We start from the raw sequence: 23,248 nt of genomic DNA, 5'->3' as shown, positions 1-23,248 counted from the left end.
TGACACATCTGTCCCCATCTTAGGCCAATAGAAGTGTTGAGACAGCCGGGCCTTTGTTTTGCTGATCCCCAAGTGTCCAGCTAGCGGGATCTCATGGGCAATCGGCAACAACTCACCCCGGAATTGCTGCGGGACGACCAGCTGTCTTTCCCTCAACCACTCCTTTTGTGATTCTCCGGGTACTGTCTCCCGGTACAACCTTCCTCCTTCCCAGAACACCTTCTCCTTATCGGTCTCGGAGAAGCGCGTCCCGGCGAGTTGTCTCAAACTCTCTAGGCTCGCATCTGTGTGCAGAGCGGCCTGAAACTCCTGGCTAGGGGAAGCCAGAAGTGATGTCAGGGTCCCTTCCCCACGGGAACCCTCTGGGACCTGCTCTGGGTCCACCTCTGGTTCAGTCATACTGATGACTGAGGAGGGCCCGGGAGGCAGACAGCTATCTGCGTTCCGGGCACTCTGACTGCGGGTGACAGCAGCTACGTAGGCTGTCTCCCCGGGGGTTTCTACAGACCCATCAGCCGACGCTGCTATGGGCTCTACCTCCCCATCCACCCCCATTACCTCAGAAGCATTGCTACTTATGGGCCAGTTACCTTCCTCGGTGGCACTGGTCAGTTGCATGGCATCACCTTCCTCACGGTTCCCATGTATCTCCCCATTTCTTGTAGCACCGACACTTGCCCCTGCTAGGGGTTCCTCAGCCGTCTCACTCCGCAGAGCGACGTGGCTGAGCACTCCTGTACCTATGGACACATCAACTTTCACAGAAACATCATTATCAGGTTCAGTTGGCACAGGTACAAGATTTTCACCATCACTCCTAGGGAAAAAATAGTTAGCAGATGCATCACTACAAGATAAAGCATGGTCAGGTAACACATGCGATTTCCCATCATCATCATCATCATCATCACCAGGGTTAACTTTACTCTCATTAGTAGATTGGGGAGGGGTGTCAATGACGTAGTATGCAACCAACCTCCCCAAATCAGTCCCAACAAAACATCAGTGGGCAAATTATCAGACAGCCCCACTTCCTTCACCCCGCTACCGGCACCCCAATTAATACAAACCCGGGCCATTGGCAAGGGACAGCTGATGCCCCCAATCCCAGTGACAGTTAGGTTTTCCCCGGAATGATTTCTTCAGGGGCCGCCAGTTCGGGTCGGATGAGGGTTCGTTCAGCCCCGGTGTCCTTGAGGCCTGTAGCAACACGACCTCCCACAATGACAGGCTGTACGTTATCACACCCCCTCCCAGCCACACCACCCACCAAAAGAACTGCTGCATTAGGCCCTGGAATGAGGGGTTCTTCTGCTTGGCTGGACATCGGTGACTGAGGTGTCCAGTCTGCCTGCAGTGGTAACACTGCCGAAGTTCGGTGGTAGGTCTGGTGCTGTTGGCCACGGGGACAGGACCTCTGGTAGGTTGGCTGGCAGGGGCACTGGCGTTGGATGCAGGCTTACCCCCTCTCCAGCTGGAGGTGACTGGCTTCCGCACTTCCGATCTACGGTTGGCCTCATAGGCATCGGCAGTCTGCGCTGCTTTCGTCACGTCCTTGGGTTCTCGGTCCATCACGAACTGTCGCACCTCAGTTGGGCAAAGAAGGAAGAACTGGTCTTTGATCATCAGGTCTCACAGCTGGGCAAAAGTGGTTACTGCCAGTCCTTGGGTCCACTGGTCAAAGTGGGTCCCCAGTCCATGCACCACATCACTGTAACTGTCGTGTGGGCCACATTGGAGGGTCCGAAACTTTTTACGGTACACCTCGGGTGTAAGCTGGTACTTGGCTATCAGAGCCTGCTTGATGGCCTCATAGTCGCCATCTTGTTCTTGAGGGAGGGCAGCAAACGCCTCCAGAGCTTTTCCTCTCAGCCCTGGTGTAAGGTACCGTGCCCATTCTTGTGTAGGCAGCTGGTACTGTCTGCAGGCTTTCTCAAAGGCCCGCAGAAACGTGTCCAAGTCCCCATCCTTTTCCATAACAGGAAAGTGGTCAGGCCGGGGCTTCGGTATCTGAGCGCTGCTGGGCTCACGACTGGACTGGGACGACCCCTGCATTTGTAGTTGGGCCATCTGCAGCTGGTACTCCCTCTCCGCTTGGGCCTCTTGCTCGGCTCGCTGGGCCTCTCGCTCGGCTCGGGCCTCTCGCTCGGCTCGCTGGGCCTCTCGCTTGGCTCGGGCCTCTCGCTCGGCTCGCTCCTGGTATCGCTGGATCAGCTGCAGACGTCGGTCCAGGTCATCTGCAGAGCATTGTTGCAGAGCCAGCTGCAGGAGGTGGTCTGCACCCCCCTGGTTGCCAGTAGGGCCCGTATTCAGTGGTTGAACCTCTGCTGCAGCACCACGTTCGCTGGTGCTGGCATCTGCGGCCTCTGGGCTCTGTGAGTGGTCTAGAGCGGCTTCCCATTGCACCAGTTCAGCGACCATTTGAGTCTTGGTCATGCTCTGGGGGTTCAGGCCATGATACGTGCATATCCCAGCAAGAGTGTCTTTCTTCTGCTGGGTGTACCAGGCTTCTCCTTTCGTTGCCATGGTTGCCAAATAAAAGATAGGATAGAAAAACGAAGAAAAAGGGAGGGGATAATCACCAGTACACACAATTGTCTCAAGACTAATAAACACTGAGTTCGTTCTCCAAACTTATTTGCGCAGAGTTCTCGCAAGAACTTTCTGCAAGTTTTTAGTGAGAGGAATGATTGCTCAAACCAAATCACTAATGCTCTAATATCCCACCGCCTTGCCACCAATTGTCACGATTCACACCGTGACTGTCAAGATCCCTTAGCCGCTGCCCACAATATGTCACGGATTGGGGTGACTTTAGACCAGCAGACGGCTATCACATGTGCAGGGGGCTTATCCTAGTTATCCCTCCACTGCCACATTGTGATGAAAAAAAAAAACACACACGAGGCTATTGACCTCTTGTTTACAGCAGGGGCTTATTTTAGGTATCCCACTGCTCTTCAGTATACCGTGAACTGCAGGGATTTGTGTATATCCCGCTTACAGTTCCACTTAAACCTTGCAGCTCTCTGGCGCCCCCCTTACTGTCAGGTCAGATTAGGTACTGCACCTAGGGTAATTATTCACCAGAAAGGCTGCCTGCTATGTACTGGCTATTGGGCGCGCCGCAGCGACGCGATAACTACTCCCACTCAGGCAGGAACAATAATTATCAAGCCGCAGTCGCTACAGTGACTCCCCAAAAGCCGGCACACGGTAAGCTGCCACCAGCTCCGATCAAACGGGTCCGGAGCTAACCCCCAAAATAGTAGCGTAATTCCCTTCAGAGACAGGGTACGGTTTAGGGCAGGAAGAACGAACTAGTATTAAATATTATACCCCATAAATGATTTTTAGGCAGTGTTTATAAAATATTTTACAAAGATGTTACAAATGAGACAATTGCAAATATGTACAAGGTAATTATAAAAATAAAAGGATTAAATGAAGAAAAGGTAACACTCACATATTCTCAGATCATTGCATTGCAGGCAACAGGCTAGGAGAACTTTCCATCTATCCCAGTGCATTTGCACTCGCAGTCTGGTCGCTTCAGGTAAAAACTCACAACTCCCCCCTGGAAGCCTGCCAGCAACTTTATAACCTACAGCCTGTGACCTCACAGAAAGGGCTGGTTTTTCCAACCCCTCCTCTCTCGTCAGGGTTACTCACTGTGCATTAAATATATCTGATGCCCGTAACTTCGCTCCAGAACATGTCATAAACGTACCATACCCAGCATTCATCTCGTATTATCGCGGGCATTCCGATGAGATCAAATATGTCCTATTATTTACAGAGCAATCCCTACTTCTTCACCCGATGGAGCTACAAGCCTGTGATTAGAGTGATGCGTAGATCCTCCGAGTGTGATTATGATGATATATATTTTGGTGTTCGTATTTTAAATCGTTTGCCTAATATCTTACAAAAACAGAACAAAGGACTTTCATGATTCTAGAAGCTTCTAGTCCAGTGATACCTGGACAAGAGCTTACGCGGCAGGAAATGCCGGTCGTAAATGCCTTTCTTCAATAAAACTCCCCTCTCACATACATTGGCAAGGCAGCTCTTGGCTGAGTGAAAGGGAAGGGGGGTTTTTAACCCACAGCTTGCTAGCAACAGAACTAAACCTATATGATACTTCATACCATATCGTGACACAGCCGCCAGCCAATTGGAGACTGGCAGCTGAAGTTGGCCGCAGGCGCAGCACACACGTCGCCGGCGTCTGACGTCATTGTCAGAGTCAGACACTGGTGCAGATTGCTGGACACACTGGGGGCAGAGATGCTGGACACACTGGGGGCAGATTGCTGGACACACTGGGGGCAGAATGCTGGACACCCTGGGGGTAATATGCTGGACACACTGGGGGCAGGATGCTGGACACACTGGGGGCAGATTGCTGGACACCCTGGGGGTAATATGCTGGACACACTGGGGGCAGGATGCTGGACACACTGGGGGCAGAGATGCTGGACACACTGGGGGCAATATTGGAGACACTGGGGGCAGATTGCTGGACACCCTGGGGGTAATATGCTGGACACACTGGGGGCAGAATGCTGGACACATTGGGGGCAGGATGCTGGACACACTAGGGGCAGGATGCTGGACACACTGGGGGCAGGATGCTGGACACACTGGGGGCACAGATGCTGGACACACTGGGGGCACAGATGCTGGACACACTGGGGGCAGGATGCTGGAGACACTGGGGCAGAATGCTGGACACACTGGGGGCAGAATGCTGGACACACTGGGGGCAGATTGCTGGACACACTGGGGGCAGAGATGCTGGACACACTGGGGGCAGGATGCTGGACACACTGGGGGCAATATTGGAGACACTGGAGGCAGGATGCTGGACACCCTGGGGGTAATATGCTGGACACACTGGGGGCAGAATGCTGGACACACTGGGGGCAATATTGGACACACTGGGGCAGATTGCTGGACACCCTGGGGGTAATATGCTGGACACATTGGGGGCAGATTGCTGGACACACTGGGGGCAGAGATGCTGGACACACTGGGGGCAGGATGCTGGACACACTAGGAGCAGGATGCTGGACACACTGGGGGCAATATTGGAGACACTGGGGGCAATATGCTGGACACACTGGGGGGCAGGATGCTGGAGAAACTGGGGACAGAGATGCTGGACACACTGGGGGCAGGATGCTGGAGACACTGGGGGCACAGATGCTGGACACACTGGGGGCAGAGATGCTGGACACACTGGGGGCAGAATGCTGGACACACTGGGGGCAGAATGCTGGACACACTGGGGGCAGAATGCTGGACACACTGGGGGCAGGATGCTGGACACACTGGGGCAGGATGCTGGACACACTGGGGGCAGAATGCTGGACACACTGGGGGCAGGATGCTGGACACACTGGGGGCAGGATGCTGGACACACTGGGGGCAGATTGCTGGACATACTGGGGGCAGAGATGCTGGACACACCGGGGGCAGGATGCTGGACACACCGGGGGCAGAGATGCTGGACACACCGGGGGCAGAATGCTGGACACACCGGGGGCAGGATGCTGGACACACTGGGGGCAGAATGCTGGACACACTGGGGGCAGAATGCTGGACACACTGGGGGCAGGATGCTGGACACATTGGGGGCAGAGATGCTGGACACACTGGGGGCAGAGATGCTGGACACATTGGGGGCAGAGATGCTGGACACATTGGGGGCAGAGATGCTGGACACATTGGGGGCAGAGATGCTGGACACACTGGGGGCAGAGATGCTGGACACACCGGGGCAGAATGCTGGACACACTGGGGGCAGGATGCTGGACACACTGGGGGCAGAGATGCTGGACACTGGGGGCAGGGATGCTGGACACACTGGGGGCAGGATGCTGGACACACTGGGGGCAGGATGCTGGACACACTGGGGGCAGAATGCTGGACACACTGGGGGCAGGATGCTGGACACACTGGGGGCAGAGATGCTGGACACACTGGGGGCAGAGATGCTGGACACACTGGGGGCAGAATGCTGGACACACTGGGGGCAGGATGCTGGACACACTGGGGGCACAGATGCTGGACACACTGGGGGCAGGATGCTGGAGACACTGGGGCAGAATGCTGGACACACTGGGGGCAGAATGCTGGACACACTGGGGGCAGATTGCTGGACACACTGGGGGCAGAGATGCTGGACACACTGGGGGCAGGATGCTGGACACACTGGGGGCAATATTGGAGACACTGGAGGCAGGATGCTGGACACCCTGGGGGTAATATGCTGGACACACTGGGGGCAGAATGCTGGACACACTGGGGGCAATATTGGACACACTGGGGCAGATTGCTGGACACCCTGGGGGTAATATGCTGGACACATTGGGGGCAGATTGCTGGACACACTGGGGGCAGAGATGCTGGACACACTGGGAGCAGGATGCTGGACACACTAGGAGCAGGATGCTGGACACACTGGGGGCAATATTGGAGACACTGGGGGCAATATGCTGGACACACTGGGGGGCAGGATGCTGGAGAAACTGGGGACAGAGATGCTGGACACACTGGGGGCAGGATGCTGGACACACTGGGGGCAGAGATGCTGGACACACCGGGGGCAGAATGCTGGACACACCGGGGGCAGGATGCTGGACACACTGGGGGCAGAATGCTGGACACACTGGGGGCAGGATGCTGGACACACTGGGGGCAGGATGCTGGACACATTGGGGGCAGAGATGCTGGACACACTGGGGGCAGAGATGCTGGACACATTGGGGGCAGAGATGCTGGACACATTGGGGGCAGAGATGCTGGACACATTGGGGGCAGAGATGCTGGACACACTGGGGGCAGAGATGCTGGACACACTGGGGGCAGAGATGCTGGACACACCGGGGCAGAATGCTGGACACACTGGGGGCAGAGATGCTGGACACTGGGGGCAGGGATGCTGGACACACTGGGGGCAGGATGCTGGACACACTGGGGGCAGAATGCTGGACACACTGGGGGCAGGATGCTGGACACACTGGGGGCAGAGATGCTGGACACACTGGGGGCAGAATGCACACACCACACACACCACATACACCACATACACCGCACACACCACACACACCACATACACCACACACACCAGATACACCACACACACCACATACACCGCACACACCACATACACCACATACACCGCACACACCACACCACACACACACCACACACACACAACACACACCACATACACCGCACACACCACACACACCACATACACCACACACACCACATACACCGCACACACCACATACACCACATACACCGCACACACCACACACACCAGATACACCACACACACCAGATACACCGCACACACCACATACACCACACACACACCACATACACCGCACACACCACACACACCACATACACCGCACACACCACATACACCGCACACACCACACACACCACACACACCACATACACCACACACACCACATACACCGCACACACCACATACACCGCACACACCACACACACCACATACACCACACACACCACATACACCGCACACACCACATACACCGCACACACCACACACACCACATACACCGCACACACCACATACACCGCACACACCACACACACCACATACACCACACACACCACATACACCGCACACACCACACACACCACACACACCGCACACACCACATACACCACATACACCACACACACCACATACACCGCACACACCACATACACCACATACACCGCACACACCACACACACCACACACACCAGATACACCGCACACACCACACACACACCACATACACCGCACACACACCACATACACCGCACACACCACATACACCGCACACACCACATACACCACACACACCAGATACACCACATACACCGCACACCACATACACCGCACACACCACACACACCACACACACCACACACACACCACACACACAACACACACAACACACACCACATACACCGCACACACCACACACACCACATACACCACACACACCACATACACCACACACACCACATACACCGCACACACCACACACACCACACACACCAGATACACCGCACACACCACATACACCACACACACACCACACACACCACATACACCACACACACCACATACACCGCACACACCACATACACCGCACACACCACACACACCACACACACCACATACACCGCACACACCACATACACCGCACACACCACACACACCACATACACCACACACACCACATACACCGCACACACCACACACACCACATACACCACACACACCACACACACCGCACACACCACATACACCACATACACCACACACACCACATACACCGCACACACCACACACACCACATACACCGCACACACCACATACACCGCACACACCACACACACCACATACACCACACACACCACACACACCAGATACACCGCACACACCACACACACACACCACATACACCGCACACACCACACACACCACACACACCACATACACCGCACACACCACATACACCGCACACACCACACACACCACATACACCACACACACCAGATACACCACATACACCGCACACACCACATACACCGCACACACCACACACCACATACACCACACACACCACACACCACATACACCGCACACACCACACACACCACATACACCGCACACACCACACACACCACATACACCACATACACCGCACACACCACACACACCACATACACCACACACACCAGATACACCGCACACACCACATACACCACATACACCGCACACACCACATACACCGCACACACCACACACACCACATACACCACACACACCAGATACACCACACACACCACACACACACCACATACACCACACACACCACACACACAACATACACCGCACACACCACATACACCACACACACCACATACACCGCACACACCGCACACACCACACACACCACATACACCACACACACCAGATACACCACATACACCGCACACACCGCATACACCGCACACACCACACACACCACACACACACCACACACACCACACACACAACATACACCGCACACACCACATACACCACACACACCACACACACCACACACACACCACACACACCACACACACCGCACACACCGCACACACCACACACACCACACACACCACATACACCGCACACACCACACACACCACATACACCACACACACCAGATACACCACATACACCGCACACACCACATACACCGCACACACCACACACACCACACACACCACACACACACCACACACACAACATACACCGCACACACCACATACACCACACACACCACATACACCACACACACACCACATACACCACACACACCACATACACCACACACACACCACACACACCACATACACCGCACACACCACACACACCGCATACACCGCACACACCGCACACACCACACACCGCACACACCGCACACACCGCACACACCAGATACACCACATACACCGCACACACACCACACACACCACATACACCGCACACACCACACACCAGATACACCACATACACCACACACACCACACACACCGCACACACCACACACACCGCATACACCGCACACACCGCACACACCGCACACACCACACACCGCACACACCGCACACACCAGATACACCACATACACCGCACACACACCACATACACCGCACACACCACACACCAGATACACCACATACACCACACACACCACACACACCGCACACACCACACACACCGCATACACCGCACACACCGCACACACCACACACACCACACACCGCACACACCGCACACACCGCACACACCACACACCACATACACCGCACACACCGCACACACCGCACACACCACACACACCACATACACCACATACACCGCACACACCACACACACCACATACACCACACACACCACATACACCGCACACACCGCACACACCACACACCGCACACACCAGATACACCACATACACCGCACACACACCACATACACCGCACACACCACACACCAGATACACCACATACACCACACACACCACACACACCACACACACCGCACACACCACACACACCGCACACACCACACACACCGCACACACCACACACCACATACACCGCACACACCGCACACACCACACACCGCACACACCACACACACCACATACACCACATACACCGCACACACCACACACACCAGATACACCACACACACCACATACACCGCACACACCACATACACCACATACACCGCACACACCGCACACACCACACACACCACACACCGCACACACCACATACACCGCACACACCACACACACCACACACACCACACACCACATACACCGCACACACCGCACACACCGCACACACCACACACACCACATACACCGCACACACCACACACACCACATACACCACACACACCAGATACACCACACACACCACATACACCGCACACACCACATACACCGCACACACCGCACACACCACACACACCACACACACCACATACACCGCACACACCGCACACACCGCACACACCACACACACCACACACACCACATACACCACACACACCACACACACCACATACACCGCACACACCGCACACACCGCACACACCACACACACCACACACACCACATACACCGCACACACCACACACACCACATACACCACACACACCAGATACACCACACACACCACATACACCGCACACACCACATACACCGCACACACCGCACACACCACACACCGCACACACCGCACACACCACATACACCGCACACACCACACACACCACACACCACATACACCGCACACACCGCACACACCACATACACCACATACACCGCACACACCACACACACCAGATACACCACACACACCGCACACACACCACATACACCGCACACACCGCACACACCGCACACACCACACACACCAGATACACCACACACACACCACATACACCGCACACACCGCACACACCACACACACCACATACACCGCACACACCACATACACCACATACACCGCACACACCGCACACACCACACACCGCACACACCGCACACACCACACACACCACACACCACACACCTCACACACCACATACACCACATACACCGCACACACCACACACCGCACACACCGCACACACCGCACACACCACACACCACATACACCGCACACACCACACACACCACATACACCGCACACACCACACACACCACACACCGCACACACCACACACCACATACACCGCACACACCACATACACCACATACACCGCACACCGCACACACCACACACCGCACACACCGCACACACCACACACACCACACACCACATACACCGCACACACCGCACACACCACATACACCAGATACACCACACACACCGCACACACCGCACACACCACATACACCACATACACCAGATGCACCACACACACCACACACACCACACACACCGCATACACCACACACACCACACACACACACCGCACACACCGCACACACCGCACACACCGCACACACCAGATACACCACACACACCGCACACACCAGATACACCACACACACCGCACACACACCACATACACCGCACACACCGCACACACCGCACACACCACACACACCAGATACACCACACACACACCACATACACCGCACACACCGCACACACCACACACACCACATACACCGCACACACCACATACACCACATACACCGCACACACCGCACACACCACACACCGCACACACCGCACACACCACACACACCACACACCACACACCTCACACACCACATACACCACATACACCGCACACACCACACACCGCACACACCGCACACACCGCACACACCACATACACCGCACACACCACACACACCACATACACCGCACACACCACACACACCACACACCGCACACACCACACACCACATACACCGCACACACCACATACACCACATACACCGCACACCGCACACACCACACACCGCACACACCGCACACACCACACACACCACACACCACATACACCGCACACACCGCATACACCACACACACCGCATACACCACACACACCACACACACACACCGCACACACCGCACACACCGCACACACCGCACACACCGCACACACCAGATACACCACACACACCGCACACACCACACACACCAGATACACCACACACACCGCACACACACCACATACACCGCACACACCGCACACACCGCACACACCACACACACCAGATACACCACACACACACCACATACACCGCACACACCGCACACACCACACACACCACATACACCGCACACACCACATACACCACATACACCGCACACACCGCACACACCACACACCGCACACACCGCACACACCACACACACCACACACCACACACCTCACACACCACATACACCACATACACCGCACACACCACACACCGCACACACCGCACACACCACACACCACATACACCGCACACACCACACACACCACATACACCGCACACACCACACACACCACACACCGCACACACCACACACCACATACACCGCACACACCACATACACCACATACACCGCACACCGCACACACCACACACCGCACACACCGCACACACCACACACACCACACACCACATACACCGCACACACCGCACACACCACATACACCAGATACACCACACACACCGCACACACCGCACACACCACATACACCACATACACCAGATGCACCACACACACCACACACACCACACACACCGCATACACCACACACACCACACACACACACCGCACACACCGCACACACCGCACACACCACACACACCGCATACACCACACACACCACACACACACACCGCACACACCGCACACACCGCACACACCACACACACCAGATACTGTAGGGGGTCAGGATTTTCGCCACCTGCCGGCAGAGCGCGACATCGCAGCTTCACACAGGTAAACGCCCTCTGCAATAGCAGCCAATCAGAAGGAGAGCTCGGTGCGTACGTCCCGCCCCCCAACGCCACATGCCTGATGGGTAACACGTGATATACGGAGGAATCCCGGCATGCACAGCGCTGAGGTCAAGAACATGGCGGCGCCCAAGTGACACATGAGCTCCCGGTGATCGCCGCCTGCTTTGTTGCTACTGACGTTACAGGAAGTTTGATCACGTGCTGCGCCCGCCTCATCACAGACGCCCCCAGAGCGGAGGAAGGTGCGGGAGGGGCAGAAACGGAGGAGGGGAGGGGGCAGAAACGGAGGAGGGGAGGGGGCAGAAACGGAGGAGGGGAGGGGGCAGAAACGGAGGAGGGGAGGGGGCAGAAACGGAGGAGGGGAGGGGGCAGAAACGGAGGAGGGGAGGGGGCAGAAACGGAGGAGGGGAGGGGGCAGAAACGGAGGAGGGGAGGGGAGGGGAGGGGGCAGAAACGGAGGAGGGGAGGGGAGGGGGCAGAAACGGAGGAGGGGAGGGGAGGGGAGGGGAGGGGGCAGAAACGGAGGAGGGGAGGGGGCAGAAACGGAGGAGGGGAGGGGAGGGGAGGGGGCAGAAACGGAGGAGGGGAGGGGGCAGAAACGGAGGAGGGGAGGGGGCAGAAACGGAGGAGGGGAGGGGAGGGGAGGGGGCAGAAACGGAGGAGGGGAGGGGGCAGAAACGGAGGAGGGGAGGGGAGGGGAGGGGGCAGAAACGGAGGAGGGGAGGGGGCAGAAACGGAGGAGGGAAAGAGGGAGGGGAGGACTCAAAGTATAGGGGACGGGCAGAGATGGAGGGGTAGAAACGGAGGAGGGGGCACAACGGGGGATTGAACGAGGGAGGAGGTGAGGGCAGGAACAGGTGGAGGCGGCGGGTGCTCGGATCTTGTCGCCCCGGTGCCATGTAGACCGACAGACGTGACTGCACCTCTCCATCATGGCAGTGAGGTACAGGGAGGTGACTGGAGTCATGTGGGAGGAGCCTGTGTATGACGGGGGTTGTGTCACTGGTTGTGAGTGGTGTTCGGCCCCTTCCTCTCGGTCGGGGGTCCCCCTGGTACTGGGGCTGCACCTCTCCATCATGGCAGTGAGGTACAGGGAGGTGACTGGAGTCATGTGGGAGGAGCCTGTGTATGACGGGGGTTGTGTCACTGGTTGTGAGTGGTGTTCGGCCCCTTCCCCTCGGTCGGGGGTCCCCCTGGTACTGGGGCTGCACCGCTCCACCATGGCAGTGAGGTACAGGGAGGTGACTGGAGTCATGTGGGAGGAGCCTGTGTATGACGGGGGTTGTGTCACTGGTTGTGAGTGGTGTTCGGCTCCTTCCTCTCGGTCGGGGGTCCCCCTGGTACTGGGGCTGCACCTCTCCACCATGGCAGTGAGGTACAGGGAGGTGACTGGAGTCATGTGGGAGGAGCCTGTGTATGACGGGGGTTGTGTCACTGGTTGTGAGTGGTGTTCGGCTCCTTCCTCTCGGTCGGGGGTCCCCCTGGTACTGGGGCTGCACCTCTCCACCATGGCAGTGAGGTACAGGGAGGTGACTGGAGTCATGTGGGAGGAGCCTGTGTATGACGGGGGTTGTGTCACTGGTTGTGAGTGGTGTTCGGCCCCTTCCCCTCGGTCGGGGGTCCCTCTGGTACTGGGGCTGCACCTCTCCATCATGGCAGTGAGGTACAGGGAGGTGACTGGAGTCATGTAGGAGGAGCCTGTGTATGACGGGGGTTGTGTCACTGGTTGTGAGTGGTGTTCGGCTCCTTCCTCTCGGTCGGGGGTCCCCCTGGTACTGGGGCTGCACCTCTCCACCATGGCAGTGAGGTACAGGGAGGTGACTGGAGTCATGTGGGAGGAGCCTGTGTATGACGGGGGTTGTGTCACTGGTTGTGAGTGGTGTTCGGCCCCTTCCTCTCGGTCGGGGGTCCCCCTGGTACTGGGGCTGCACCGCTCCACCATGGCAGTGAGGTACAGGGAGGTGACTGGAGTCATGTGGGAGGAGCCTGTGTATGACGGGGGTTGTGTCACTGGTTGTGAGTGGTGTTCGGCCCCTTCCTCTCGGTCGGGGGTCCCTCTGGTACTGGGGCTGCACCTCTCCACCATGGCAGTGAGGTACAGGGAGGTGACTGGAGTCATGTGGGAGGAGCCTGTGTATGACGGGGGTTGTGTCACTGGTTGTGAGTGGTGTTCGGCCCCTTCCTCTCGGTCGGGGGTCCCCCTGGTACTGGGGCTGCACCGCTCCACCATGGCAGTGAGGTACAGGGAGGTGACTGGAGTCATGTGGGAGGAGCCTGTGTATGACGGGGGTTGTGTCACTGGTTGTGAGTGGTGTTCGGCCCCTTCCTCTCGGTCGGGGGTCCCTCTGGTACTGGGGCTGCACCTCTCCATCATGGCAGTGAGGTACAGGGAGGTGACTGGAGTCATGTGGGAGGAGCCTGTGTATGACGGGGGTTGTGTCACTGGTTGTGAGTGGTGTTCGGCCCCTTCCCCTCGGTCGGGGGTCCCTCTGGTACTGGGGCTGCACCTCTCCATCATGGCAGTGAGGTACAGGGAGGTGACTGGAGTCATGTAGGAGGAGCCTGTGTATGACGGGGGTTGTGTCACTGGTTGTGAGTGGTGTTCGGCCCCTTCCCCTCGGTCGGGGGTCCCTCTGGTACTGGGGCTGCACCGCTCCACCATGGCAGTGAGGTACAGGGAGGTGACTGGAGTCATGTGGGAGGAGCCTGTGTATGACGGGGGTTGTGTCACTGGTTGTGAGTGGTGTTCGGCCCCTTCCTCTCGGTCGGGGGTCCCCCTGGTACTGGGGCTGCACCTCTCCATCATGGCAGTGAGGTACAGGGAGGTGACTGGAGTCATGTGGGAGGAGCCTGTGTATGACGGGGGTTGTGTCACTGGTTGTGAGTGGTGTTCGGCCCCTTCCTCTCGGTCGGGGGTCCCTCTGGTACTGGGGCTGCACCTCTCCATCATGGCAGTGAGGTACAGGGAGGTGACTGGAGTCATGTAGGAGGAGCCTGTGTATGACGGGGGTTGTGTCACTGGTTGTGAGTGGTGTTCGGCCCCTTCCTCTCGGTCGGGGGTCCCTCTGGTACTGGGGCTGCACCGCTCCATCATGGCAGTGAGGTACAGGGAGGTGACTGGAGTCATGTGGGAGGAGCCTGTGTATGACGGGGGTTGTGTCACTGGTTGTGAGTGGTGTTCGGCCCCTTCCTCTCGGTCGGGGGTCCCTCTGGTACTGGGGCTGCACCTCTCCATCATGGCAGTGAGGTACAGGGAGGTGACTGGAGTCATGTAGGAGGAGCCTGTGTATGACGGGGGTTGTGTCACTGGTTGTGAGTGGTGTTCGGCCCCTTCCTCTCAGTCGGGGGTCCCTCTGGTACTGGGGCTGCACCTCTCCACCATGGCAGTGAGGTACAGGGAGGTGACTGGAGTCATGTGGGAGGAGCCTGTGTATGACGGGGGTTGTGTCACTGGTTGTGAGTGGTGTTCGGCCCCTTCCTCTCGGTCGGGGGTCCCTCTGGTACTGGGGCTGCACCTCTCCATCATGGCAGTGAGGTACAGGGAGGTGACTGGAGTCATGTAGGAGGAGCCTGTGTATGACGGGGGTTGTGTCACTGGTTGTGAGTGGTGTTCGGCCCCTTCCCCTCGGTCGGGGGTCCCCCTGGTACTGGGGCTGCACCTCTCCACCATGGCAGTGAGGTACAGGGAGGTGACTGGAGTCATGTGGGAGGAGCCTGTGTATGACGGGGGTTGTGTCACTGGTTGTGAGTGGTGTTCGGCCCCTTCCTCTCGGTCGGGGGTCCCCCTGGTACTGGGGCTGCACCTCTCCACCATGGCAGTGAGGTACAGGGAGGTGACTGGAGTCATGTAGGAGGAGCCTGTGTATGACGGGGGTTGTGTCACTGGTTGTGAGTGGTGTTCGGCCCCTTCCTCTCGGTCGGGGGTCCCTCTGGTACTGGTGCTGCACCTCTCCATCATGGCAGTGAGGTACAGGGAGGTGACTGGAGTCATGTGGGAGGAGCCTGTGTATGACGGGGGTTGTGTCACTGGTTGTGAGTGGTGTTCGGCCCCTTCCTCTCGGTCGGGGGTCCCTCTGGTACTGGGGCTGCACCTCTCCATCATGGCAGTGAGTTACAGGGAGGTGACTGGAGTCATGTGGGAGGAGCCTGTGTATGACGGGGGTTGTGTCACTGGTTGTGAGTGGTGTTCGGCCCCTTCCTCTCGGTCGGGGGTCCCTCTGGTACTGGTGCTGCACCTCTCCATCATGGCAGTGAGGTACAGGGAGGTGACTGGAGTCATGTGGGAGGAGCCTGTGTATATACATGTATGTCTGTGTTTTGTCTCCCAGGCTGCGGCCGGTGTTCGGCTCCTTCCTCTTGATGCTGCGGTGACCTGTTTGCCGTCCGGCCGTGTTCCTGCTGCAGTCGCCATGCTTCGGCTTCCTCTGCCCCCGCGCCTTCTCCGTGTCTCCTGTGCCCCCCGCACAACAAGCATCAGGGGCCGGAAATCTCGCTCTGATCCACCTGCAAAATCGAAAGCCTCCCGCATCAAGTATCCCCCGGTGGTGTGTATAGAGGAGCTCCTGAACGTGCAGCGCCGGTACCGGGAGTACACCGCCATCCTGGGCGCCATGAGGTACGCACTCATAAGCTACCGTACAGGAGGTGCTAGGAGCGCCCCCTGCTGACCGAGCAGTACCACTAGGGTGAAACGTTCACTGCACCCTGAGGGGGCTCTTCATTGTCCGGAGGCCTGGTGAGCGCCCCCACGGTGCGGCCCCTGACTGTCCGGAGGGCAGGTGAGCGCCCCCACGGTGCGGCCCCTGACTATCCGGAGGGCTGGTGAGCGCCCCCCACGGTGCAGCCCCTGACTGTCCGGAGGGCTGGTGAGCGCCCCCCACGGTGCAGCCCCTGACTGTCCGGAGGCCTGGTGAGCGCCCCCACGGTGCGGCCCCTGACTGTCCGGAGGGCTGGTGTGCGGCCCCCACGGTGCGGCCCCTGACTGTCCGGAGGGCTGGTGAGCGGCCCCACGGTGCAGCCCCTGACTGTCCGGAGGGCTGGTGAGCGCCCCCACGGTGCGGCCCTTGACTGTCCGGAGGCCTGGTGAGCGCCCCCCACGGTGCGGCCCCTGACTGTCCGGAGGGCTGGTGAGCGGCCCCCACGGTGCGGCCCCTGACTGTCCGGAGGGCTGGTGAGTGGCCCCCATCGTGCGGCCCCTGGCTGTTACGGAGGCCTGGTGAGCGGCCCCCACGGTGCGGCCCCTGACTGTCCGGAGGCCTGGTGTGCGGCCCCTGACTGTCCGGCCCCTGACTGTCCGGAGGCCTGGTGTGCGGCCCCTGACTGTCCGGCCTCACTGTGTTCTCTGGCTGTCTTGTAGGGCCGACTTTAAGGAGGAGATGTTGCGTTCGCGCTTTGAGCAGCGGGTGGGATCGTTTGCTGAGCAGCGTCTGCACCTGGAGGCCGTGGGGCACACGGCGCTGATGGCCTGGAACAAGGAGGAGAACGACCGGGCTCTGTGCAGGAGGTGAGGCTGAGTGATGCCGTCTGTACGTGTATGTTGGCGTCGCCATCCCCCCCATCAGTATCGCACCACCTCTGACTAGCCGGTTTTGCAGGTTGGAGCGGTTGAAGATGGAGGAGCAGTCCTACAAGGTGCTGAGGAGAGAAGCTGCCAAGCTCCAAGACCAGGCCAAGATGGAGGAGCAGCAGCAGCGGGAGCAGGAGCTGGAGAGGCTGCAGGTGATGGGGTCACATGACTTATAGTCCTCACGGGGTGGGTTGTCACGTGGTTTATTCCTCAGAGGGGGGATGGGTGTCACGTGGTTTACTCCTCAGAGGAAGGATGGGTGTTGCGTGGTTTATTCCTCAGAGGGGGGATGGGTGTTGCGTGGTTTATTCCTCAGAGGGGGGATGGGTGTTGCGTGGTTTATTCCTCAGTGGGGGGATGGGTGTCGCGTGGTTTATTCCTCAGTGGGGGGATGGGTGTCGCGTGGTTTATTCCTCAGTGGGGGGATGGGTGTCGCGTGGTTTACTCATCAGAGGAGGGATGGGTGTCGCGTGGTTTATTCCTCAGAGGAGGGATGGGTGTCGCGTGGTTTATTCCTCAGAGGGGGGATGGGTGTCACGTGGTTTATTCCTCAGAGGAAGGATGGGTGTTGCGTGGTTTATTCCTCAGAGGGGGGATGGGTGTTGCGTGGTTTATTCCTCAGTGGGGGGATGGGTGTCGCGTGGTTTATTCCTCAGTGGGGGGATGGGTGCCGCGTGGTTTATTCCTCAGTGGGGGGATGGGTGTCGCGTGGTTTACTCATCAGAGGAGGGATGGGTGTCGCGTGGTTTATTCCTCAGAGGAGGGATGGGTGTCGCGTGGTTTATTCCTCAGTGGGGGGATGGGTGTCACGGGTTTGGGGGTATCGGGTGACTTATTCTTCATGGGGTGTTACGTGGTTTATTTCTTGGAAGGGAGAATGAGAGTCACATGGTTTATTCCTCAGGGTCGACGGGGGTCGTGTGCTTTATTCCTGGGGAGGGTATATGTGGTTTATTTATCAGGGTGATGGTGGTCACGTGGTTTATTTCTCATTGGTGGTGATGTCCCAGTTTCATGTTCAAGGTGGTCGGGTGTAGCTGCAGGGCGTCCAAGCTCGCAGGGCAGTCAGGTGTAGCCGCAGGGTGTCCCAGTTTCATCCTCAGGGCGGTCGGGTGTAGCTGCAGGGCGTCACAGCTTCATCCTCAGGGAGGTCGGGTGTAGCCGCAGGGTGTCCCAGCTTCATCCTCAGGGCGGTCGGGTGTAGCCGCAGGGTGTCCCAGTTTCATCCTCAGGGTGGTCGGGTGTAGCCGCAGGGTGTCCCAGTTTCATCCTCAGGGAGGTCGGGTGTAGCCGCAGGGTGTCCCAGTTTCATCCTCAGGGAGGTCGGGTGTAGCCACAGGGTGTCCCAGCTTCATCCTCAGGGAGGTCGGGTGTAGCCGCAGGGTGTCCCAGTTTCATCCTCAGGGCGGTCGGGTGTAGCCGCAGGGTGTCCCAGTTTCATCCTCAGGGTGGTCGGGTGTAGCCGCAGGGTGTCCCAGTTTCATCCTCAGGGAGGTCGGGTGTAGCCGCAGGGTGTCCCAGTTTCATCCTCAGGGAGGTCGGGTGTAGCCACAGGGTGTCCCAGCTTCATCCTCAGGGAGGTCGGGTGTAGCCGCAGGGTGTCCCAGTTTCATCCTCAGGGCGGTCGGGTGTAGCCGCAGGGTGTCCCAGTTTCATCCTCAGGGCGGTCGGGTGTAGCCGCAGGGTGTCCCAGTTTCATCCTCAGGGCGGTCGGGTGTAGCCGCAGGGTGTCCCAGTTTCATCCTCAGGGTGGTCAGGTGTAGCCGCAGGGTGTCCCAGTTTCATCCTCAGGGAGGTCGGGTGTAGCCGCAGGGTGTCCCAGTTTCATCCTCAGGGCGGCCGGGTGTAGCCGCAGGGTGTCCCAGTTTCATCCTCAGGGTGGTCGGGTGTAGCCGCAGGGTGTCCCAGTTTCATCCTCAGGGAGGTTGGGTGTAGCCGCAGGGTGTCCCAGTTTCATCCTCAGGGCGGCCGGGTGTAGCCGCAGGGTGTCCCAGTTTCATCCTCAGGGTGGTCAGGTGTAGCCGCAGGGTGTCCCAGTTTCATCCTCAGGGAGGTCGGGTGTAGCCGCAGGGTGTCCCAGTTTCATCCTCAGGGCGGCCGGGTGTAGCCGCAGGGTGTCCCAGTTTCATCCTCAGGGTGGTCGGGTGTAGCCGCAGGGTGTCCCAGTTTCATCCTCAGGGCGGTCGGGTGTAGCCGCAGGGTGTCCCAGTTTCATCCTCAGGGAGGTTGGGTGTAGCCGCAGGGTGTCCCAGTTTCATCCTCAGGGCGGCCGGGTGTAGCCGCAGGGTGTCCCAGTTTCATCCTCAGGGCGGTCGGGTGTAGCCGCAGGGTGTCCCAGTTTCATCCTCAGGGCGGTCGGGTGTAGCTGCAGGGTGTCCCAGTTTCATCTGCAGGGTGTCCCAGCGTCATCCTCAGGGTGGTCGGGTGTAGCCGCAGGGTGTCCCAGTTTCATCCTCAGGGTGGTCGGGTGTAGCCGCAGGGTGTCCCAGCGTCATCCTCAGGGTGGTCGGGTGTAGCCGCAGGGTGTCCCAGTTTCATCCTCAGGGTGGTCGGGTGTAGCCGCAGGGTGTCCCAGCGTCATCCTCAGGGTGGTCGGGTGTAGCCGCAGGGTGTCCCAGTTTCATCCTCAGGGTGGTCGGGTGTAGCCGCAGGGTGTCCCAGTTTCATCCTCAGGGCGGTCGGGTGTAGCCGCAGGGTGTCCCAGCGTCATCTTCAGGGTGGTCGGGTGTAGCCGCAGGGTGTCCCAGTTTCATCCTCAGGGCGGTCGGGTGTAGCCGCAGGGTGTCCCAGTTTCATCCTCAGGGTGGTCGGGTGTAGCCGCAGGGTGTCCCAGCTTCATCCTCAGGGCGGTCGGGTGTAGCCGCAGGGTGTCCCAGTTTCATCCTCAGGGTGGTCGGGTGTAGCCGCAGGGTGTCCCAGTTTCATCCTCAGGGTGGTCGGGTGTAGCCGCAGGGTGTCCCAGCGTCATCCTCAGGGTGGTCGGGTGTAGCCGCAGGGTGTCCCAGTTTCATCCTCAGGGTGGTCGGGTGTAGCCGCAGGGTGTCCCAGTTTCATCCTCAGGGTGGTCGGGTGTAGCCGCAGGGTGTCCCAGTTTCATCCTCAGGGTGGTCGGGTGTAGCCGCAGGGTGTCCCAGTTTCATCCTCAGGGCGGTCGGGTGTAGCCGCAGGGTGTCCCAGCGTCATCCTCAGGGTGGTCGGGTGTAGCCGCAGGGTGTCCCAGCTTCATCTGCAGGGCAGACAGGTGTAACTGTAGAGTGTCCTCTTTTCATCCGCAGGAACTCTCCAGAACATTCATCACTCCAGAGAACTTGATGGAGCGGATTGAGGCCGCACTGAACAGTCCAAAATCCTACAATTTTTGCCTGGACCGAGACGGGCGTGTCCTTCGGCAAAGCTCTGGCCAAGTCTCGGGGTGAGCATCCCTGGAGCAGGAAGTGGATGAAGGGGCTTCTCTGAGATGTGAGGAATCCAGGAAAGTCTGACAGCGGCCTCTGCTCCGAGGACTCTCATGGTGTCAGTGACCACCTCCCTCACGTCTCTGGCATCCTTCATCTAGAGCCCTGTGGGCAGGTCTTCATAGGACTGGACACGTGGGCGCCGAGCTATTGCGCCTCTGTAGCATGAATAAATGTGTGCGAGGAGCTGGAGGAGTCGTTACTGTGACGTCTGAGTACGAGGTGACGCCATATCCCAACAGCGGAGGGCAGTGCTAAGGGCCCGTCTCCCGTAGAGGTTAATGGTGTAGGTCATGTACACTGGCATGTAAGAGTTTGGGCACCTCATCAAAATTACTGTTAGTGTGAACAGTTAAGCAAGTTGAAGATTAACCCCTTAGTGGCCGCCAAGACGTCTTTTTACTGACCTGCATTATAAGAGGCTAGCATCCCCCGATGTGTGACCGTCCTGTGGCTGTCGGCTGCCCACTAACCCCCTAAATGCTTCTGTCATTAATAACTACAGATTGTGGGGGCTTCCTCTCTACCCCATTGGCACCCTGAGGTCTTGTATACGACGGCTATTCATGGCCAAATAGCGGCCGGATCAGAAGTTAGAAACTTAAGTGTTAAAAAAAAAAAAAAACCTGATTCATTGCTGTCATTTCACTCAGCATTCATCCTGAAAAGCACCTGAAGGGTTAATAAATGATCTGACAGCAGCTTTGAATACGTTGAGGGGTGCGGTTTTTAATATGATCTCACTTTAGGGGGTTTCCAATATATAGGACCCCCAAAGTCACTTCATAACTGAACAGGCCCCCAAAAAAATGTTTTGGAAATCCTTGAAAAAAATGAAAAATGACTGAAGCATTAAACGTTCTAAAATGCTAAAAATGGCGCTAATGTAAAGGAGACACGAGGGAAATGTCATTTTAGTGTTTTCTGTGGCGCGAATCTGGATTAAAGGGAGAATCGTTCACAGTTCGAAAATTGCAATTTAAAAAAGAAATCAAACTTCTGATATTTTTATAAACGCAAAACAATTGAACTTCAATTTACCGTTCTCCTAAAGTACAATGTGCCACGAAGAAACCGTCTCCAAATCACTGGGATACGGTGAAGCGTTCCAGAGTTATTACCCCATAAAGTGACACCTGGTC

At 57.9% G+C, this 23,248-nt stretch overlaps 1 protein-coding gene across 2 annotated transcripts; it reads left to right on the top strand.

Annotated features, from left to right (window-relative positions):
- Positions 1–13,163: 13,163 nt before the first annotated feature.
- LOC143793488 (small ribosomal subunit protein mS26-like) lies at positions 13,164–22,292 on the top strand. 2 transcript variants are annotated; one of them, XM_077280500.1, is made up of 5 exons: positions 13,164–13,327; positions 17,414–17,700; positions 18,442–18,588; positions 18,680–18,803; positions 21,927–22,292. In XM_077280500.1, the coding sequence occupies exons 2-5, from the start codon at positions 17,495–17,497 to the stop codon at positions 22,065–22,067; spliced, it is 618 nt and encodes a 205-aa protein (XP_077136615.1). In that variant the 5' UTR covers positions 13,164–13,327; positions 17,414–17,494; the 3' UTR covers positions 22,068–22,292. The 2 variants fall into 2 exon arrangements, with proteins under 2 accessions (XP_077136615.1, XP_077136616.1); XM_077280501.1 differs by lacking the exon at positions 13,164–13,327 and adding an exon at positions 13,891–14,028.
- Positions 22,293–23,248: the final 956 nt, after the last annotated feature.

This window comes from Ranitomeya variabilis, chromosome 1 (genome assembly GCF_051348905.1).
Source record: "Ranitomeya variabilis isolate aRanVar5 chromosome 1, aRanVar5.hap1, whole genome shotgun sequence".
Lineage (NCBI taxonomy): Eukaryota > Metazoa > Chordata > Amphibia > Anura > Dendrobatidae > Ranitomeya > Ranitomeya variabilis.
The sequence above is the reverse complement of the archived record's forward strand: the minus strand, read 5'-3'. Positions and strand labels throughout refer to the sequence as shown.

Bases quoted from the DNA above. Each gene is read 5' to 3' on its own strand.
- LOC143793488 (XM_077280500.1), top strand. From the start codon at position 17,495: ATGCTTCGGCTTCCTCTGCCCCCGCGCCTTCTCCGTGTCTCCTGTGCC. The intron at 18,589-18,679 runs GTGAGGCTGAGT...CCGGTTTTGCAG, and splicing joins GACCGGGCTCTGTGCAGGAG to GTTGGAGCGGTTGAAGATGG. The intron at 18,804-21,926 runs GTGATGGGGTCA...TTTCATCCGCAG, and splicing joins AGGAGCTGGAGAGGCTGCAG to GAACTCTCCAGAACATTCAT.